General features: G+C 39.3%; 1 protein-coding gene across 1 annotated transcript in view; it reads left to right on the top strand.

Moving 5' to 3' along the window:
• The window catches only part of WASHC4 (WASH complex subunit 4), a 62673-nt gene that overhangs the window by 42505 nt on the left and 2659 nt on the right, over positions 1-17509 (top strand). Inside the window, exons 23-32 of the mRNA XM_081082891.1 lie at positions 284-358; positions 637-741; positions 2875-3009; positions 4532-4640; positions 5337-5403; positions 6307-6393; positions 10929-11076; positions 14162-14258; positions 14865-15061; positions 15370-15469. Coding sequence (XP_080939017.1) covers positions 284-358; positions 637-741; positions 2875-3009; positions 4532-4640; positions 5337-5403; positions 6307-6393; positions 10929-11076; positions 14162-14258; positions 14865-15061; positions 15370-15469 — 1120 coding nt within the window. The remainder of the gene's footprint in view (positions 1-283; positions 359-636; positions 742-2874; positions 3010-4531; positions 4641-5336; positions 5404-6306; positions 6394-10928; positions 11077-14161; positions 14259-14864; positions 15062-15369; positions 15470-17509) is intronic.

The following is a 17509-nucleotide window of genomic DNA, read 5'->3' on the forward strand; positions in this document are numbered from 1 at the left end:
ACCGAATGGCCAAACAGCAGATTGACTGTCTGGACGACCACGCTATGACACGCACTGGCGGCAGGCCAGCCAAGGCGGGTGTGATGCGATTGGTCGGAGGGCCGAGTCAAGCCGCCATGGCTTCAAGGGCCAAGCCCCTTGGAGGAATTTCGTGCATTGGGCCTCCAGTATCTATCTATCTATATTGGGAAATGAATATAAATAGTAAGTCAGTATATTAATACAAGTGTTACTGATTATCTTAAATTAATAATATAGAGCTTTTCTGTGGATTGTTTTGCAGGGCTTGGACGTTTTAGAAATTATGAGAAACATTCATATATTTGTGTCTCGATACCTCTATAATCTCAACAATCAGGTGAGTGGGTCTTAGAATTTTTTTTTTTTAATGTGTGTGGATATATAATAGGAAGGCTGAAGGGTAAAGGATTGATTCTCAATAGTGAAAATTGGTAAAATAAAGCAAAAAATAATTGTTTAGAGTTCATCTTATTTATTCCTTTGCTTTGATTTTATTATCTTCTTGAATAACTTTCCAATTAAATTTAATGAAATAGATTCTGAAATTTTTTTGATAACTGACCAGGGATTGCTATGTAGTGTATTGTTATTTAGCATAAATTTGTTTCATTGCAGATTTTTATTGAACGAACAAGCAATAACAAACATTTGAACACTATTAATATTCGGCATATTGCTAATTCAATTCGAACACATGGCACAGGAATCATGAATACAACAGTAAGAATCTTTTTTGGGGGTCGGGTGGGTAGTAGACCACTGTTTAATTAGTTATTTTGGAAAATAGTTTTTTCATAGAATATTCTGGTCAGTATACACTACTACTTATTTATATTATATTGGAATTTCCATTTTTCTGGTTGGTATAATTAAAATATATGGCACTAAAATTGTGTTGGATGTGATGGAAGCTCTGTGACACAAATGCACTTTACAATATCTTACCATCTCAGGGTCATCATTATAAAAAGCAATACAGATTTGAGAGCATCAGCATAAATGTATATGTCTGTGTGGATTGTCTGATATTTTTTCTGAAAGTTGCTTTTAAAAGGGAATCATTGATAACAGTATTACTCATGCTTTTTTTGGGGGGGCATACTAATTATTTGATATCCATAAGAATAGCAATTTACTCAAAGTATTTTGAATTGCCAAAACCGGTTTGGCTCAGTGGATAGAGCGTCGGCTTGCGGACTGAAGGGTCCCGGGTTTGATTCCGGTCAAGGGCATGTACCTGGGTTGCGGGCACATCCCCAGTAGGGGATGTGCAGGAGGCAGCTGATCGATGTTTCTCTCTCATCGATGTTTCTAACTCTCTATCTCTCTCCCTTCCTCTCTGTAAAAAATCAATAAAATATATTTAAAAAAAAAGTATTTTGAATCTTCGAAATGGGCATCAATTACTTAAAGAAATCACTTGTATACTGTTTTTCCTTCTGTGGAAGAAGAGAAGCCTTTGAATTTGCCTGGTTTTCAGGGCATACTTACTAGTATTTCCTCTTGAGGAAAAAAAAATGTGAATGCTAAAATAGTAAAATGTTACAAACATATTTTGGAATAAGGGAATGGAAGTTATGTAACTGGAAAAGTATATAGGGACCTTTGTAGTATATAGTGGGGGAGCCATTAAAGTATTTGAGTTGATAAGTGATACAATTGGAGCTCTACGTTAGTGGTTACCAGTACAGAAATGAGACAGAAAGTTAGAGTTTCAAATTTAAAATAAGGGAGTCATCCATGTAAAGGCCATGTCTGAATGTTTAAGGGTAAATAAACTCTTTATCAAATACTCATATAACAGATAAAATTATGCACATATTTTATATGTAAGGCATTTTATATGTAAGGCACTGTGCTAGGCATTAGGGTGACAAAAAGAGACATTTCCTACTCTCCTAGTAATTACAATCTGGCAGGGGATATAGTTGTTTAATCAATTAATCACATTAATGAAAGTAAATTCATGGTGTCTGATAATGATATAGTTAGCAAAGAAGAAGAAGATTAGAGGCTGGCACAGTTGCCCAGTGATAAGAGTGAGGAAGATAAAGAAGAGACTGTTTCTACTAAGACTGCTACTACTAAGCACGAGAAATTCTGAGAAAGCACCCATTTCTATAACAGGGTAAATGAAAGACTCTTAAAAGTGGCATACATGTGCTAAAGCAATTAGTATTTGGAAGTGGTAGGGATGGAATTTAGTACAGGACTTCCATCTGTAGGTCGGAATTAATTATGTTATTTTGACTTTAATCTCAGCTCAAATCTTAGTTTTTCAGGGTTTTCAGTCGAGGCCTTTTGTTATTCATTCTCAAAGCACCTACACTTCTCAGTTTAGAAATTGCAGTTCAGATTTAATAACTTCTTTAAAGTATACTTGTTTAAAATGTCTGTCACTCCTGTTAGACTATAAACTTCGTGATGAGAACTGTGTTTTACATAACTTGCATGTAAGAAATGCTCAAAGTATTCGATAAATAATTGAATGTTTACTGTCTTCCAGTATCATTCTAGACATGAATGTTAGTAATAAGTAATCTTATAGATGGAGAAACATAGAAACTTCTGACTGGCTTATGATTTAAAGAGTGTTGAATCTGGTATTGTGATTCTTTCTATAGTTCTTAGACCTGTTATGAAAGTATTTTCCATTTCTTCCTTTCTTTTCCTTTTGTAGTAAACATATTGAAGAGGAATTCATAGAAAGTTCTATAAAGTTAGGGAATAAAAATTTTTAAATATTTCAGGTCCAATGTAAATTAGACTTTATAAATATTAGACTTTATGATATAAATATTCAGTAATATTGATTTAAAATTAATTTTTATATTAATTTTTTCAATTTTATAGGTTAATTTCACGTACCAGTTTTTGAAAAAGAAGTTCTACATATTTAGCCAGTTTATGTATGATGAACATATCAAATCCAGATTGATTAAAGATATTCGATTTTTCAGGGAAATCAAGGACCAAAATGATCATAAGGTATTTTACATAATCTTTTTAAGGTAGTTCAGTTCAACTGTTGTGTATATAGCAAATGGTTAACAAAAATGGAGTAATACTATATATATATTGTTTTACAGTGTGTTTATTACATGTCAGTACATATCAATCCACCTTGTTCTTTTTAAGAGTTGATAGTAAATATGTATACCGAAATTTATTTAACTTTCTCCCACTGATGAATATTTAGTTTTTTAGAATCATTTTTCAGTGATACAAATAGTGCTACAGGTAGCATCCTTATCTGTGTGCTCACAGACTATTTCTGAAAGACATATTCCTTGAAGAGAAATTTTTAGGGCAAAGAATATGTGTATTTAAAATTAGGATACGTACTGTACCAATTGACATCCCAACCTATCTATAGATATAAGGCCAATATGCAGTGTCCCCACAGGAGTTCAACCGGGAGACCAGGAGTTCTATCGCTTGCTATGTGTATTGACCACCAGGGGGCAGCGTGGAATGAAGGAAGGCCCCAGCAGGCAGCCAGAAGCCAGGGAAGGGAAGCCCCAGCCGGCAGCCGGAAGGCCTCGATTGGCCCTGATTGCCGGCCAGGCCTAGGGACCCTACCCATGCACAAATTTTATGCTCCGGGCCTCTAGTAATTTTTAAGAATGCTGTTTTCTCTTCATCCTCCAGGCTGAGTTTTCTCATAGTGAGGTAAAGAATTGTAAGTGGTAACAGTACAGAGGCACATAGCCACTTGGATAGAGAACCAGTAGCCTTAGTTGGGTCATATATTTGATTTGCCACATCCAGAACTATTTTAATTACCCTTCTTAAGCATCACTTAGTTCCAACTGTCTTATATATTACGTGGTAGTTCTCTTTAATGTCAGAGCAGAAAAATACTGCTTTCTTATAAAATGATAAAATTATAGATTAAAGTTATCAGATAATTATATTAACTTCCATTTTTATTGAAATAGAAATTACTAGTATTCAAAGAAATAACCATGCTATTATTGTGTAAGAATTGTTTTCATTTGTTATTAATAAAAATGAGTCATTTCCTATATCTTCTAATCACCTAAGACTCGAAAAATAATTTCTTATTGGTGATAGCTACCAGAAATTTTAGCTTGGCTGATGTGTGTTACTTGGGAAGAGTGTGTTTATATAAGTCCCTAATACCTATTCAGCCCACAGAAATGCGTTCACACATCTCTGAACAAATGTTTCTAGGGAGGAGTTGGTTTCGTTTATTTATCTGATAGAATAGTTGGGTGTTTGGAGACTAATACTGGTGGTGAGAAACTTAAGTTTGGTGACATTAATAATTATTCCCCTTAGCTTATGTAAAAAAAATTATTTTATACTGACTTTGAACATTGGTAGTTTTTGTGCTATAAATTTTCTTATTAGACTTGAGTGATTTGTTAAGCACAATGGAAATACAAAATTAGAGAGGAAAGTGGTATTGGCCTGGTTGATTGGTAGGCATTTTATATTTTAGGGGTCTTTATTACTAAAAGTAGTCTTTAAATGATCTCTCTAGTATCCATTTGAAAGAGCAGAGAAATTCAATCGAGGCATCAGAAAACTTGGAATAACCCCAGAAGGGCAAAGCTACCTTGATCAGTTCAGGCAACTCATCAGCCAAATTGGTAAGTTATAATCACAGTGTTGGGAAATAAAGTACAAATCCCAAGAATCTATCTCATATATTAAATATTTCATACAAATAACGTAATATGTGAGTGTCTGAGCTTAGCTTTCTTTCACTAGAGTAACTTATCAAAAGTTTTTCAAGCCGAAACCGGTTTGGCTCAGTGGATAGAGCGTCGGCCTGCGGACTGAAGGGTCCCGGGTTCGATTCCGGTCAAGGGCATGTACCTGAGTTGCGGGCACGTCCCCCGTGGGGGATGTGCAGGAGGCAGCTGATCGATGTTTCTCTCTCATTGATGTTTCTAGCTCTCTGTCCCTCTCCCTTTCTCTCTGTGGAAAATCAATAAAATATATTTAAAAAAAAAAAAAAAGTTTTTCAAGCATGATTAGACTGTTGGTGCAGAAATAATTGATAGACTGACTCAATATGAGAGGGAAGAAATTACAGTAAAAACGTTTTAATGTAGTCAGCATTTAGTTTATCAAATGAGTTAATTTATTTTTAAAGGATTTAACATAGATGTATATAAGTATGTATATTTACATTTTAAGTGTACAAATATGTAAGTTTCATTTTTATGGAGCAAGAACTGAAATAAAATACAGCTGAATCTTTTGGTAATAAGGAGTGGACACCTTGTAGTTGACTACTACATATAACTATATCTGATTTTTTTGTGTGTGCAATTTTCAAGGTAATGCTATGGGCTATGTACGAATGATAAGATCTGGTGGTCTTCATTGTAGCAGCAATGCCATTAGGTATGGATAAAACATCACTTTTGCTTTGTTTATTCCATTTAAAATTTTTATGTTACTTAAATCTATTCTAAAATTGTATAGAAAGTTTTTTCTTATTGATGTAATTTGATATAAAAAATGGAAGAAAACTATTAATTATTCTAGTTAAAATATTTTTCTTAAAATTTAAGATTACAGCAGACTTTTGGAAAATCTTTATTGCTCTTTTATCAGTACAGTTTGTAAGTGGCTCTAAAGATTATGTGATTTTAAAGATTAAAATTTGATTATCCTATATAATAAAAGGGTAATATGCAAATTGACCCTAACAGCAGAGCAACTGGGAATCACTGGTCACTATGACACACACTGACCACCAGGGGGCAGAAGCTCAATGCAGGAGCTGCCCCCTGGTTGACAGTGTGCTTCCACAGGGGGAGCTCTGCTCAGCCACAAGCCAGGCTGACGGCTGCCAGTATAGCGGTGGTGGTGGGAGCCTCTCCTGCCTCCTCAGCAGTGCTAAGGATGTCTGACTGCAGCTAGGCCTGCTCCCCGCTGGCAAGTGGACATCCCCCGAGGGCTCCCGGGCTGCCAGAGGGATGTCTGACTGACAGCTTAGGCCCAGTCCCCTGGGGAGCGGGCCTAAGCCAGCAGGTAGTCATTCCCTGAGGGGTCCCAGACTGCAAGAGGGCACAGGCTGGGCTGAGGGACCCTCCCGAGTGCACAGATTTTTGTGCACCGGGCCTCTAGTTTATATATAAAATTCAACTTTGGAACTGAAGCTATGATATTAGTAATATAACTGAAATGCAAAGTTCTTTTCAAATATGTAGTGGAAAAATTTAGAGTCCAACAGTACTATTCTGTTTCAATTGTACCTTATTTATCTTGCCTTCATAAATTCTTTCTCAAATTCTTATGTAGATTTGTGCCTGATCTTGAAGATATTATAAATTTTGAAGAATTAGTAAAAGAAGAAGGCCTTGCAGAAGAAACAATAAAAGCAGCAAGGTAATCTCATTTTGGAATAATCTATATTTGGAGATTTATAAAGTATATGTTTATATAAAACTTAAGAAGAAAGACTAGGGGGTAATATATAGGGTGTCCCAAAATTCACGCAAGATTTGAATTTTGCGTGAGCATTAACAACAACAACAACAAAAAATAAAAGCCTAATTTTACTTGGTTTATTGAATCAGATTCTAATATCTGTTGCCCTTTGATTTCAATCCCTTCAATTTGATAAGCATTACCAAGTACCAATTATGGCCCAGGAGCAGGGACAGTGAAGACCAGTGAAGTCCACAGCTTTACATATGTGCCAGCAAAGCTGTGGAGGCCATTTACCTGATGTGCTATTCCATACATAACCCTATACTGTATACTTTATGAATCAATAAAAAATTTACAATTTTTAATTATAAACCTGTGTTTTCTATCAAAATTACTTCTTGCGTGAATTTTGGGACAACCTATATAAACATATGTTCCTGTTTTTATTATACAAATTATGGTCTCAATTTATATAATGTTTTTTTTTTTTAAGACTACAGTATTCTGAGACCTTTCCAACTTCAATAAAAAGGGGTCTTCTAGAATAGCAGTCACCAACCTTTCAGACCTCACGGACCAGCAGTGGTCCATGGAGCACTGGTTGACGACCGCTATTCTAGAACATACTATTTAATATAGTAGCCTCTAGCTACACCCAGCTGTTTAACATCTGAAATGTAGCTAGTCCAAATGGAAATGTGCCAAAGTGTAAAGTATAAAATAAATGCCAAATAGCTGGTTAATAACATCAATTTCACCTGTTTCTTTTTACTTTTTTTGTATTTTTATTTGCTAACACTGTTCTAGAATACCATGTAACCTAGACCGGCACTGTCCAGTATGGTAGCTGCGAACACAGGTGATTTTTGAACACTTGAAGTAGGGCTAATGGGACTGAGGAACTGAATTTTAAATATTATTTCATTTACATTTAAGTAGCTAATGGGCCCTGATAGCGCTGGTGTGGCTCAGTGGTTGAGCTTTGACCTATGAACCCGCAGTTCACCTCAGGGCACAAGCCCGGTTATAGGCTGCATCCCCAGTGGGGGGCATACAGGAGGCAGTCAATTAGTGATTCTCTCTCACCATTGGTGTTTCTCTCTCTTCCTCTCCCTTCCTCTCTTAACACAATAAAAATATATTAAAAAGTAAATAAATAGCTAATGGCTGTCTTATTGGACTTTGCAGATCTATAGACTTGAGTCAGTAGTAATTTTGGAACATAATTTAAAACTTGAGAGAAGAATGCAGAACTGAGAAATACTTTAGAAAACTAAGCTTTGTTATTAATAACTAGAGGCCTGGTGCACTCAGGGGGTTCCCTCAGCCTGGCCTGCGCCCTCTTGCACTCCAGAGCCCTCGGGGGATGTCCGGCAGTCGCGGGAGAGGGTCCCACCACTGCCACTGCACTTGCCAGCCATGAGCCCGTTTTCTGGCTGAGCAGCGCTCCCCCTGTGGGAGCGCACTGACCATCAGGGGTTAGCTCTCCGTACACTGTCATGCACAGAGCAGGGTCGATCAGGGGGTTGGGGAGCTCCCCTCTGTCACGCACAGAGCAGGGCCCATCAGGGGGTTGGGGAGCTCCCCCCTGTCATGCACAGAGCAGTGCCGATCAGGGGGTTGAGGAGCCCCCCCCTCACTCACAGAGTAGGGCCGATAGGGGAGTTGGGGCACCGCCCCCTGTCACACTCAGGGCAGGGCCTTTGGGGAGGTTATGGCTCTACCCCGTCACACACACAGCAGGGCCCATGGGGGGGAGGGGTTGGGGCGCCGCACCCTGTCACACAAAGAGCCGCAGGGCGATCGGGGTTGGGGCGCCTTCCCCTGTCAGGAACAGAGCAGGGCGGATAGGGAGGTTGTGGCCCTGCCCCCTGTCACACACAGAGCTGCAGGGCGATCAGGGGGTTTGGTGGCTGTCCCCTGTCACGCTGATCCTGGTGCCGGGAGGCCTCGCTGCTCCGCTGATCCCGGTGCTGGGAGGCATATTACCCTGTTACTATGTAGGAAAGAGGCCTGGTGCATGGGTGGGGGCTGGCTGGTTTGCCCTGAAGAGTGTCCTGGATCAGGGTGGGGGTCCCCACTGGGGTGCCTGGCCAGCCTGGATGAGGGGATGATGGCTGTTTGCAGCTGGTCACACACCCTTCAGGGTGGGGGTCCCCACTGGGGTGCCTGGCCAGTCTGGGTGAGGGGCTGAGGGCTGTTTTCAGGCTGGTGGGTGACTGAAGCTCCCAACCGCTCCCTTTTTTCTTTTTTTCTTTTTTATTCTGGGCCAGCTTTAGCTCTGAGGCTTGGCTCCGGCTCTTAGGCCTCTGCTGCTGAAAGCAGGTATCTGGTTTGTTTGGGTTCTGTAATCGAAACACTGTTTCAACTCCAGCTCTGAGATCCCGGCTGGCTGAAAGCAGGTTTCTGGAGTTTGTTTAGCTTCTATATTTGTAACAATGTTTCAGACTGCAAGCTCAGAGGCCGGCAAGGCAGGCGGGGAAGGTTAGCTTCCTCCATCACTGAAGCAAGAAAGCCTCATGTTCGCTTCCAGCTGCCTGGCTGTCGGCTGCCATCTTGGCTGGCAGTTAATTTGCATATCTCGCTGATTAGCCAATGGGAAGGGTAGCGGAGGTACGGCTAATTACCATGTTTCTCCTTTATTAGATAGGATTATAACAGTTTATTGAGTCAGGCATGAAAAAGCAAGGTGGAGACAATTTGAATTTCAGAAAGAATAATGATAGAAATCTATTGTAATATATTGAATAAAATACATTAATACATTGAATAAAAAATAGAAACCATGCGTCATAGTGATAATAAAGGTTAGAGGAGCAGAGGGAAAGTTCCTTTTTACAGAAGAATGCTAACAAAGAAGGGATGAGGAAATTTAGGCAGAAAAATTGTTTTGAAATCACTACTGTAATACTTGAAAGCAGACAAAAATCATTAGTGAATTCTAAAATATTTTTGGAGAATAGAGTATGTCATCAAAAAGTTATTCCATGAATAGCTTATTAATAACAGAGGAAAAGTATCTTTACAGTGGAGAGATTGCTATATTTCACCTTCATCAAGTGATGATCAAACTTAGCATCACCAATAACAGGACATACTGACATTATGTGGCATCTTGCTGCAAGTGTAATAGCAAGTACCTATGTTGTATTCTTGCCAGAAATGCTTATTCTGAATGTATTATGAGGAAACCATTCGAGACATCCAGAATGTTGGGCATTCTACCAAACACCTAGTCTTGACTCTTAAAAAATATCACGTGTCATGAAAGACAAAAAAGACTAGAAGACTATTCTAGGTCAGGGGACTAAAGAGACCTGATGACCAAATGCAGTGGATGATCTTTAATCATATCTTAGATAAGGAAAAAAAATAGTGATAAAGGAAGGACATTTGAGGAAAATTGGGGAAATTTGAACATATATTATATATTACTTTATTTTATTTTTGGGTATAATAATGTATTATGCCTTTGTAGGGAAATGTCTTATTTCTTAATAGATTCATATGAAAGTGTTTATAGGCTAAGTGACATGAAGTCTGCAACTTCTAAATATTTCATGATAAAAGAAAACAAATATTAACAAAATATTAAATGGTGAACTAGTGAAAGATACACAGGTGCCCATTATACTATATTTTAACTTTTTGATAGGCTTAACTTTTTTTAAGTAAAAATAGAAAATATGCTGGAAAATGCATGTGTGCATGTTTATGAGAATAAGGTCCCAACACATACAGAAGATTTGCTCTGAAATATCCTGCTAGATAGCTTACTTCTCTGCCAAATTTAAGAAGCCAGCAGCAGATAGTCAGCTATTTGAAATCACATGCCCTAAAATGATGACTCATGAGGGGAACTGGAGTAGGTTTCAGAGTCCAAGATAAATTAATGTAGGGTAGTGGTTAAAAGGTTAGTAAAGATGCCTGCCTACAGGAGGAAGTAGTTAGGTAGTTGGATATAGTTGGATTATGAGAGTCTCAGAGATTTCTACCTTCTAATGCTGGGGGGATAATAATTTGAAAATGGTATATAATGTGAAAGTAGCTCTACATGAAGGATGCAGGAGAAAAAGCAGCTGATGTTTCTGAAGGTTGAATAGGATTCTAAGTTCTTGAAAAAGAACAAGATTTCAGTTGAGGTAAGGAATTGTAGAGAAGAAGCATTAGTGAAAGGATTTAAGATGAAGAGCATTCTATTTAACTGAAATGGAGTTCTACAGGGCTCCTTGTTGGAAAAAGAAATACAAAACTCAAAATATTTTAACTGCAAGATGCCCTACATATCCTATTTTAGGGACTAAGTTTAAATAATACTGATCAGCTTCTTTCAGAAAATGAATTCATTCTGAACTCTTGAGAAAATTTACTTAGAAATGTCTTATAATATTTTGTACTTTTGCATGCTCTTATTTAAGTTGATGAGAGATGGATTTAAAAAGTCACACCTTTTTTTTGAGAAAGGAACTAAGTAATTTTTTGCATTTTAGGCATTTGGATTCAGTCCTCAGTGATCACACACGAAATTCTGCTGAAGGCACAGAGTATTTCAAAATGCTTGTAGATGTTTTTGCACCAGAATTTCGAAGGCCAAAGAATATACATCTCCGAAATTTCTATATCATTGTTCCCCCCCTGGTGAGTATTTTTAGTATTTAAAATGAATTTTTAAAAGTATTAATAAGTAGATCTAATTTTTTTGCAGCAGAGAGTGCACACAGACTGTATTACTACTGTCTTTCTGGTTGTAGATAAAACTAACTGTGATTTCAGTGAATATGGCCTAGAATTTTTATTTACTAGCTATGCAGAATGAGATTTATTTATAGTTAAAATAGATTCTTATTTGTTAACTACAGGCCCGGAGCACGAATTTGTGCACCGGTGGGGTCCCTCCGCCTGGCCTGTGGGGATCGGGCCAAAACCGGCTCTTCGACATTCCCTGATGGGTCCCGGATTGTGAGAGGGCGGTTCTTGGGTGATGCACCCTGGAATCGGGCTCCCTCCTCTCTGGTTCTGGGTGCGTCACCCTAGAACCGCAGCTGCCAAGTCACCACAGCTCGACAGCTCCTGCGTTGAGTGTCTGCCCCCTGGTGGTCAGTGCGCATCATAGCTACTGGTCGGCCGGTCGCTTAGGCTTTTATATATATAGATAACTGCTAGAGAAACCTAGTGTGATTTAAATTACTTGAGTGTATACCATTACATATATATCATTTTGGGGCTGAATTATATCACATAAGCATTTTAAGTGATTAATGTAGACTAACTTTAATTACATCATGTTACAGCATGAAGTTATTTCTAACACATCTCTTTAAAAAAATTTTTAAAAATTGATTTTAGAGGAAGGGAGAGGGGGAGAGGTGTAGAAACATCAATGATGAGAGAGAATCATTGATCAGCTGCTTCCTGCATGTCCCCTACTGGGGTTCAAGCCTGAAACCGGGGCATGTGCCCTGACTGGGAATCAAACCAGGACCTCCTGGTTCATGGGTCCACGCTCAACTGCTGAGCCACACCGGCTGGGCGCTACCACATCTCTTAAAAGCATTGTGTTAGAGGACAACTTCTCACTATTCAGTAGTAAATACTAACATCTAAACTAAATTTTTAGTGCTTCCTTATAGTATACTAGAGGCCCGGTGCACGAAATTCATGCACAGGGATTGGGGGGCAGGGGGTCCCTCAGCCCAGCCTGCACCCTCTCCAATCCGGGACCCCTCGGGGGATGTCCCTGTGGGATCAGGCCTAAACTGGCAGTCGGACATAACCTCTCACAATCCAGGACCACTGGCTCCTAACCGCTCACCTGCCTGATAGCCCCTGACCGCTCCCCTGCTGGCCTGATCACCCCTAACTGCCTCTGCCTTGGCCCCCGCCACTGTGGCTTTGTCTGGAAGGATGTCTGGAAGATGTCCGGTCTAATTAGCATATTATCCTTTTATTAGTATAGATAGCAGCGGTTGCCAACCTTTTGAACCTCACGGACTACCAGTGGTATATAGTGTGTTCTGTTCTAATTCTATAGTTTCCATCTAAAATAGCTCATGTTACCCAAAATTGCATTATAAAAGCAATTGGGGAAAATGGAGTTAAGAAATTAGAGAAGTATATATTAGTGGTAAGAGTTATTTTTCCGTAAAAATTTTTATATAAAGCTGCTTTTAAAATGGATCTGAAATCTAAATATCACTAATCAGATGTTCTAGTAGCTTTTGATTAACTTAAAGAGTAATGACTTTTATATTGCTGCCTGAATTTATATCTTCTTGCATGTTACAGCCATTGAAAGTAGCTGATGGGCTATTGGCAGCTTTTTTCTTCATAAATTTTCTGCTTTTTATACATTTATCATTAATGTTCTATCACAGTAATTATCATATAGCAAAAATGTCCATATTTACCTGATAAGTGTTATCTTTCCAACTTAAGTTAGTGTCAAACTGGTGGAGGAGCCTGTCTTAGTTATACTTTGATAACAGTGTAAATTACCTTAGGATGAGTTCAAGCCATTATTTTTTAAAATTTGAAGGCAGTATACTCAAGCCGTAGTAAACAGTAATGGGGAATCATTGAGAGTCTGGGGAAGAGTGGAGTTTTCAGGGCAGCTGTCAGAGTTTAGTTAGTGATGGAGAAAACCAGGGGGATTAAGAGCACTACCAAGAAGTATAGGACACTTCCTGTGCTTGAGTCTATGATCCATCCCAGAAAAAAGGCAAACATAAATGAGATTGCTAAAATAACAGTAGATAAACGTCTCGCAAATATGTAGTTAATTGCCAACTAAGTTTTATAAGCAATACTAAAAGTGAAACTTGATTCTTTGTTTCCAGCCTAAGCTATTATAGTACTTATCACACTGTATCATAATTTTAAACAGGTCTCTCTCTATCCTTTTAGAGCTGTGCTACCATATGTAGGTAGACGTAAGTGGCTACTTAAACTAATTAAATTAATTCAAATTTTATAAAATAAAAAATCCACTTCCTCAGTTTTACTAGCTACATTTCAAGTGCTCATTGGTTCTCCGAGCTAGGGGCTTACTGTATTGGGCACTGCAAGATATATAGCATGTCTGACATTGCTGAGAGCGCTGCTACAGAGCGTGAACTTTTTGATGGTATTCATTTTGTAATAGTAATTACTTAATATAGTAAGCATCAGCAAATCTTTGTTGAATAAATGATAAGATTAGAGAGGTATTAGAGCTGAATTTTAGGGAAGTGCTCTTTTGGGGCATTCATTTACCCAAATGACTACTACTCGTTTTTACCCAAGAATATGATAATGGTATTTTGGAATGAATTGCATGGGCAGGAGTAAGAACTGCCATGCTTATGAGTGCTGCTTTGAAGTAAGGCAGGCCTAGTTTACTGAACCCAACTTTCACTTAGAGTATAGCCAGTTACCGAACCTCTCAAGCCTCCTAGTTCTATTGTGTAAAACCTGCATGATATTAAAGGCAGTGTGCTTGGGGAAGCAGTGATTGAAGGGGAGGGCGCTTGGCTAAAGAACTTAGAAAAAAGAGCTACTGAGAGAAATACTTGCACAGATTGTGACCTCTCCAAGAGGCTCTTTATCTGAGGCAAATGTTTCAAATCAAAAGGACAGGAACCCATAAGAGACCCTATTTATACTTTTTGAAATCTCTGTTTTAGTAATTAAGTTCTGAAGTTATTTAGCACAGTTGTTTTTCGAATATGTTGTCATATCTTTTTAGACCCTCAACTTCGTAGAGCATTCCATTAGTTGCAAGGAGAAATTGAATAAAAAAAATAAAATTGGAGCTGCTTTTACTGATGATGGCTTTGCCATGGGTAAGTTTAATGGAATTGTTTTCCCATTGTTTTGTGTTCACCTACGCTGGATTTTTAGAGAGATTTGCTTGAGAATAGATCTGTGTTCTCTTTGTAAATTTGTTTTTCACGAGCAGTATTTACGGTTTATTTTTTTTAGCTGGGTCATCTGCTTGCTACTTGTTTTTCGTAATTTGTAACTATCATTCATGCTCCCTTAGTATTGCTAACCACTTAGTATAGTTGGACTAGGTTAGGCTTTATTTACAGTTTTAGCATCTTGTGTTTAGTTTTCCTGGTTTCCCAGTAGCTTCCTTCATTGTCTAGTTAGCAGTGGAACTTTCCCATCCTTACAGCCATATGTTGTTTCCAGGTGATTTTCATGGCTGGCCATGTCCTTTTTTTTTCCTTCTTGCTTGACCTGCTTTTCATTTTTTATACTTGCACATTTTTTTTTTTTAGGAGGAATTAAGCCACATTTCTAGAATTACTCACTTATGCTGTAAAATGTAATTTAAAAGAGAATTAATTCAAAATGGTTAGCTTAATGTTAGCAGTAGTTATTGGTAGAGTCAACACAACTTCTATACTCATTGTATTTTGCTTTGGTTTTGCTCATGGCTGCAGGTGTGGCTTACATTCTAAAGCTTTTGGATCAGTACCGGGAATTTGACTCACTTCACTGGTTCCAGTCTGTTAGAGAGAAGTACCTGAAGGAGATAAGAGCAGTTGCTAAACAACAGAATGTGCAGTCAGCTTGTCAAGATGAAAAACTGCTGCAAACCATGAATCTTACCCAGAAGCGACTGGATGTCTACCTGCAGGTGAGACAAGAGTAATAGTGAAGTCTGCTTTGATGTTTTGATATCTGAAAAAGCATAAGTCATATGAAAACCTCCGTTTTAATAAGTGAGATGAATAGAGGTAATTAGAATATATTTTAAAATGAATGGTATTTGGAAGCCATTTGACTCAGATCTTAAAAGTGGATTGGTTATTTAGTTCAGTTTCTTGTTTATGATTTTTACTGGAGCTTTTTAGAAATGATAAAAAAGAGATTAAATGTCATTTGGATATTTTGCTTATAATAAGCATTTTCAGCTTTCATTTCAAATTTCTTTTATTTACTTAGGAATTTGAGTTGCTCTATTTCTCACTGAGCAGTGCAAGAATTTTCTTCAGAGCTGACAAGACTGCAGCTGAAGAAAACCAAGAAAAGAAAGAGAAGGAAGGTCAGTGAGTGGCTTAAATTTGGGATAAGCCAACAAATCTTTCCTTAATAAGTAGACACTAATCCCCCATTTTATCTGGTCAGACTTCCAGCTCCTTTTACCTTTTGAAAAATAACACAGACTAGAAATGTCTTTTTAAAAAATAAAACCTCCATAGGTCATTTGTGAAACTGAAAAGAAAGTGCCATAGTAATGTATTTCATTCTGGAGTAACTCAATATTCAGTTTTATTCATCTCTTAATTTAAATAAAATTAACAAGCTTATTGTTTATCTTTCACCCCTCATTCTGTATCAGTGAGAAGGAACAATTTGAGGGGAAACACTAAACGTTGCTGAGTCAGAGTTACTGGTAACCAGACATTGAATGAGGTGGTGATTAAGAAGGTCTAAAGTGGCAGGGGCCATTTAGTGACACAGGCACAGCTTCCTGCTGTCCATAGCCAGCCTTGGAGAGTCAGAGTGTAACACAGACATAATCACCGATAGTCATAGCAATGAGCTCGAGTCATTTAGGAAAGGATTCTGTCCATTGTATTCTATGCAGGACAGTGGGAAAGTATTTATATATTTTAATGTGTTTTTTTTTCCTTTTTATTGAACTTATTGGGGTGATACTGGTTAACACATAATAGAGGTTTCATGTACAATTCCACAACACATGATTTATACACTGTCTTGTGTGTTCACCACCCCAAGTCAAATCTCCTTTCATCACCATTTATCCCCCCATATGTTCCTTCACCTCCCCTCAACCCCTTGTTGTTCATATCCATGATTTTTTTTTCTTTTCTCAATCTGTATATTTTAATGTTTAAGAACATTGCTCAGTGTTTCATACTTACGGACACCACTCCCCCAACCACCATGAGACATTTCTCTCAGATTTGAAATTTAGGAACAGTTGTCTTCCCTGAGGAATGGATGTTTCCTTTTTTTTTTTTTTTTCATGGAAATTACATAATTTAGGTTTTCCTTTTCACTTGGAAGCTCAAAATTAGGTACAGTAAGTAACTGAGTTGAAAGTTTTCACGTTTGCTCTCTTTTACTTTTTATTTATATTTAATAAATCAAAACAAACTTATCTACACTAATAAAAGAGAAAAATGGTAATTGGTGTACGACGATACCCTTTTCATTGGCTAATCAGGGCTATATGCAAATTAACTGCCAACTATGATTGGCAGTTAACTGCCAACAAGATGGCGGCTAATTTGCATATGTAGGCACAATGCAGGGAGGCGAAAGGGAAAGCAGGAAGAAGCCCCCTGCCACTGACAGTGATCTGAAACCCAGGGGGGAGCTAAGAGCTGGGGGGCAGGGCATGCCCTGCCCCCCAGCCATGATCGGAGAATCAGGCGCCTTTGCCGCCCTGGCCAGTGATCGCAGGAAGTAGGGGTGGAGCCAGCGATGGGAGCTGGGACGGTCGAAGCTGGCAGTCCCGGGAGCTAGGGGTCCCTTGCCTGGGCCTAAAGCAGAGCCCACGATCGCGGGGCCGCTGCAGCTGCGGGTCCCCGCTGCCCGGGCCGGACGCCTAGGCCAGAGGCGTTAGGCCTGGGCAGGGGCGGAGCCTGCAACCGTGGGGAGCTGGGGGTCCCCTGCCCAGGCCTGACACCTCTGCCGGAGGCCTCAGGCCTGGTCAAGGGGCCGATCCGGTGATTGGTGATCGGAGGGTGATGAGGGTCAACTCCTCTGGCCGAGGCATCAGGCCTGGGCGTGAGGCTGAGCCGGGGATTGGGGGGATATGATGGTCCCCTTGCCCAGGCCTGAAGCCTGGGTCAGAGGCGTCAGGCTTGGGCGGGGGGTGGAGCAAGCGATCAGAGGGAGATGGGGGTCCCCTGCCCAGGCATGATTCCTGGGCCAGAGGCCTCAGGCCTGGGTTGGGGGCAGAACCAGTGATGGGGGGAAATGAGGGTCCCCTGCCCAGGCCTGACGCCTCTGACAGAGGGCCGATCCTGCGATTGGAGGGTGATGGGGGTTAACGCCTGAGGGCTCCCAGTATGTGAGAGGGGGCAGGCTGGGCTGAGGGACACTCCCCCCC

The sequence above is a fragment of the Myotis nattereri genome, assembly GCF_964212035.1.
Source record: "Myotis nattereri genome assembly, chromosome: 2".
Taxonomy (NCBI): Eukaryota; Metazoa; Chordata; class Mammalia; order Chiroptera; family Vespertilionidae; genus Myotis; species Myotis nattereri.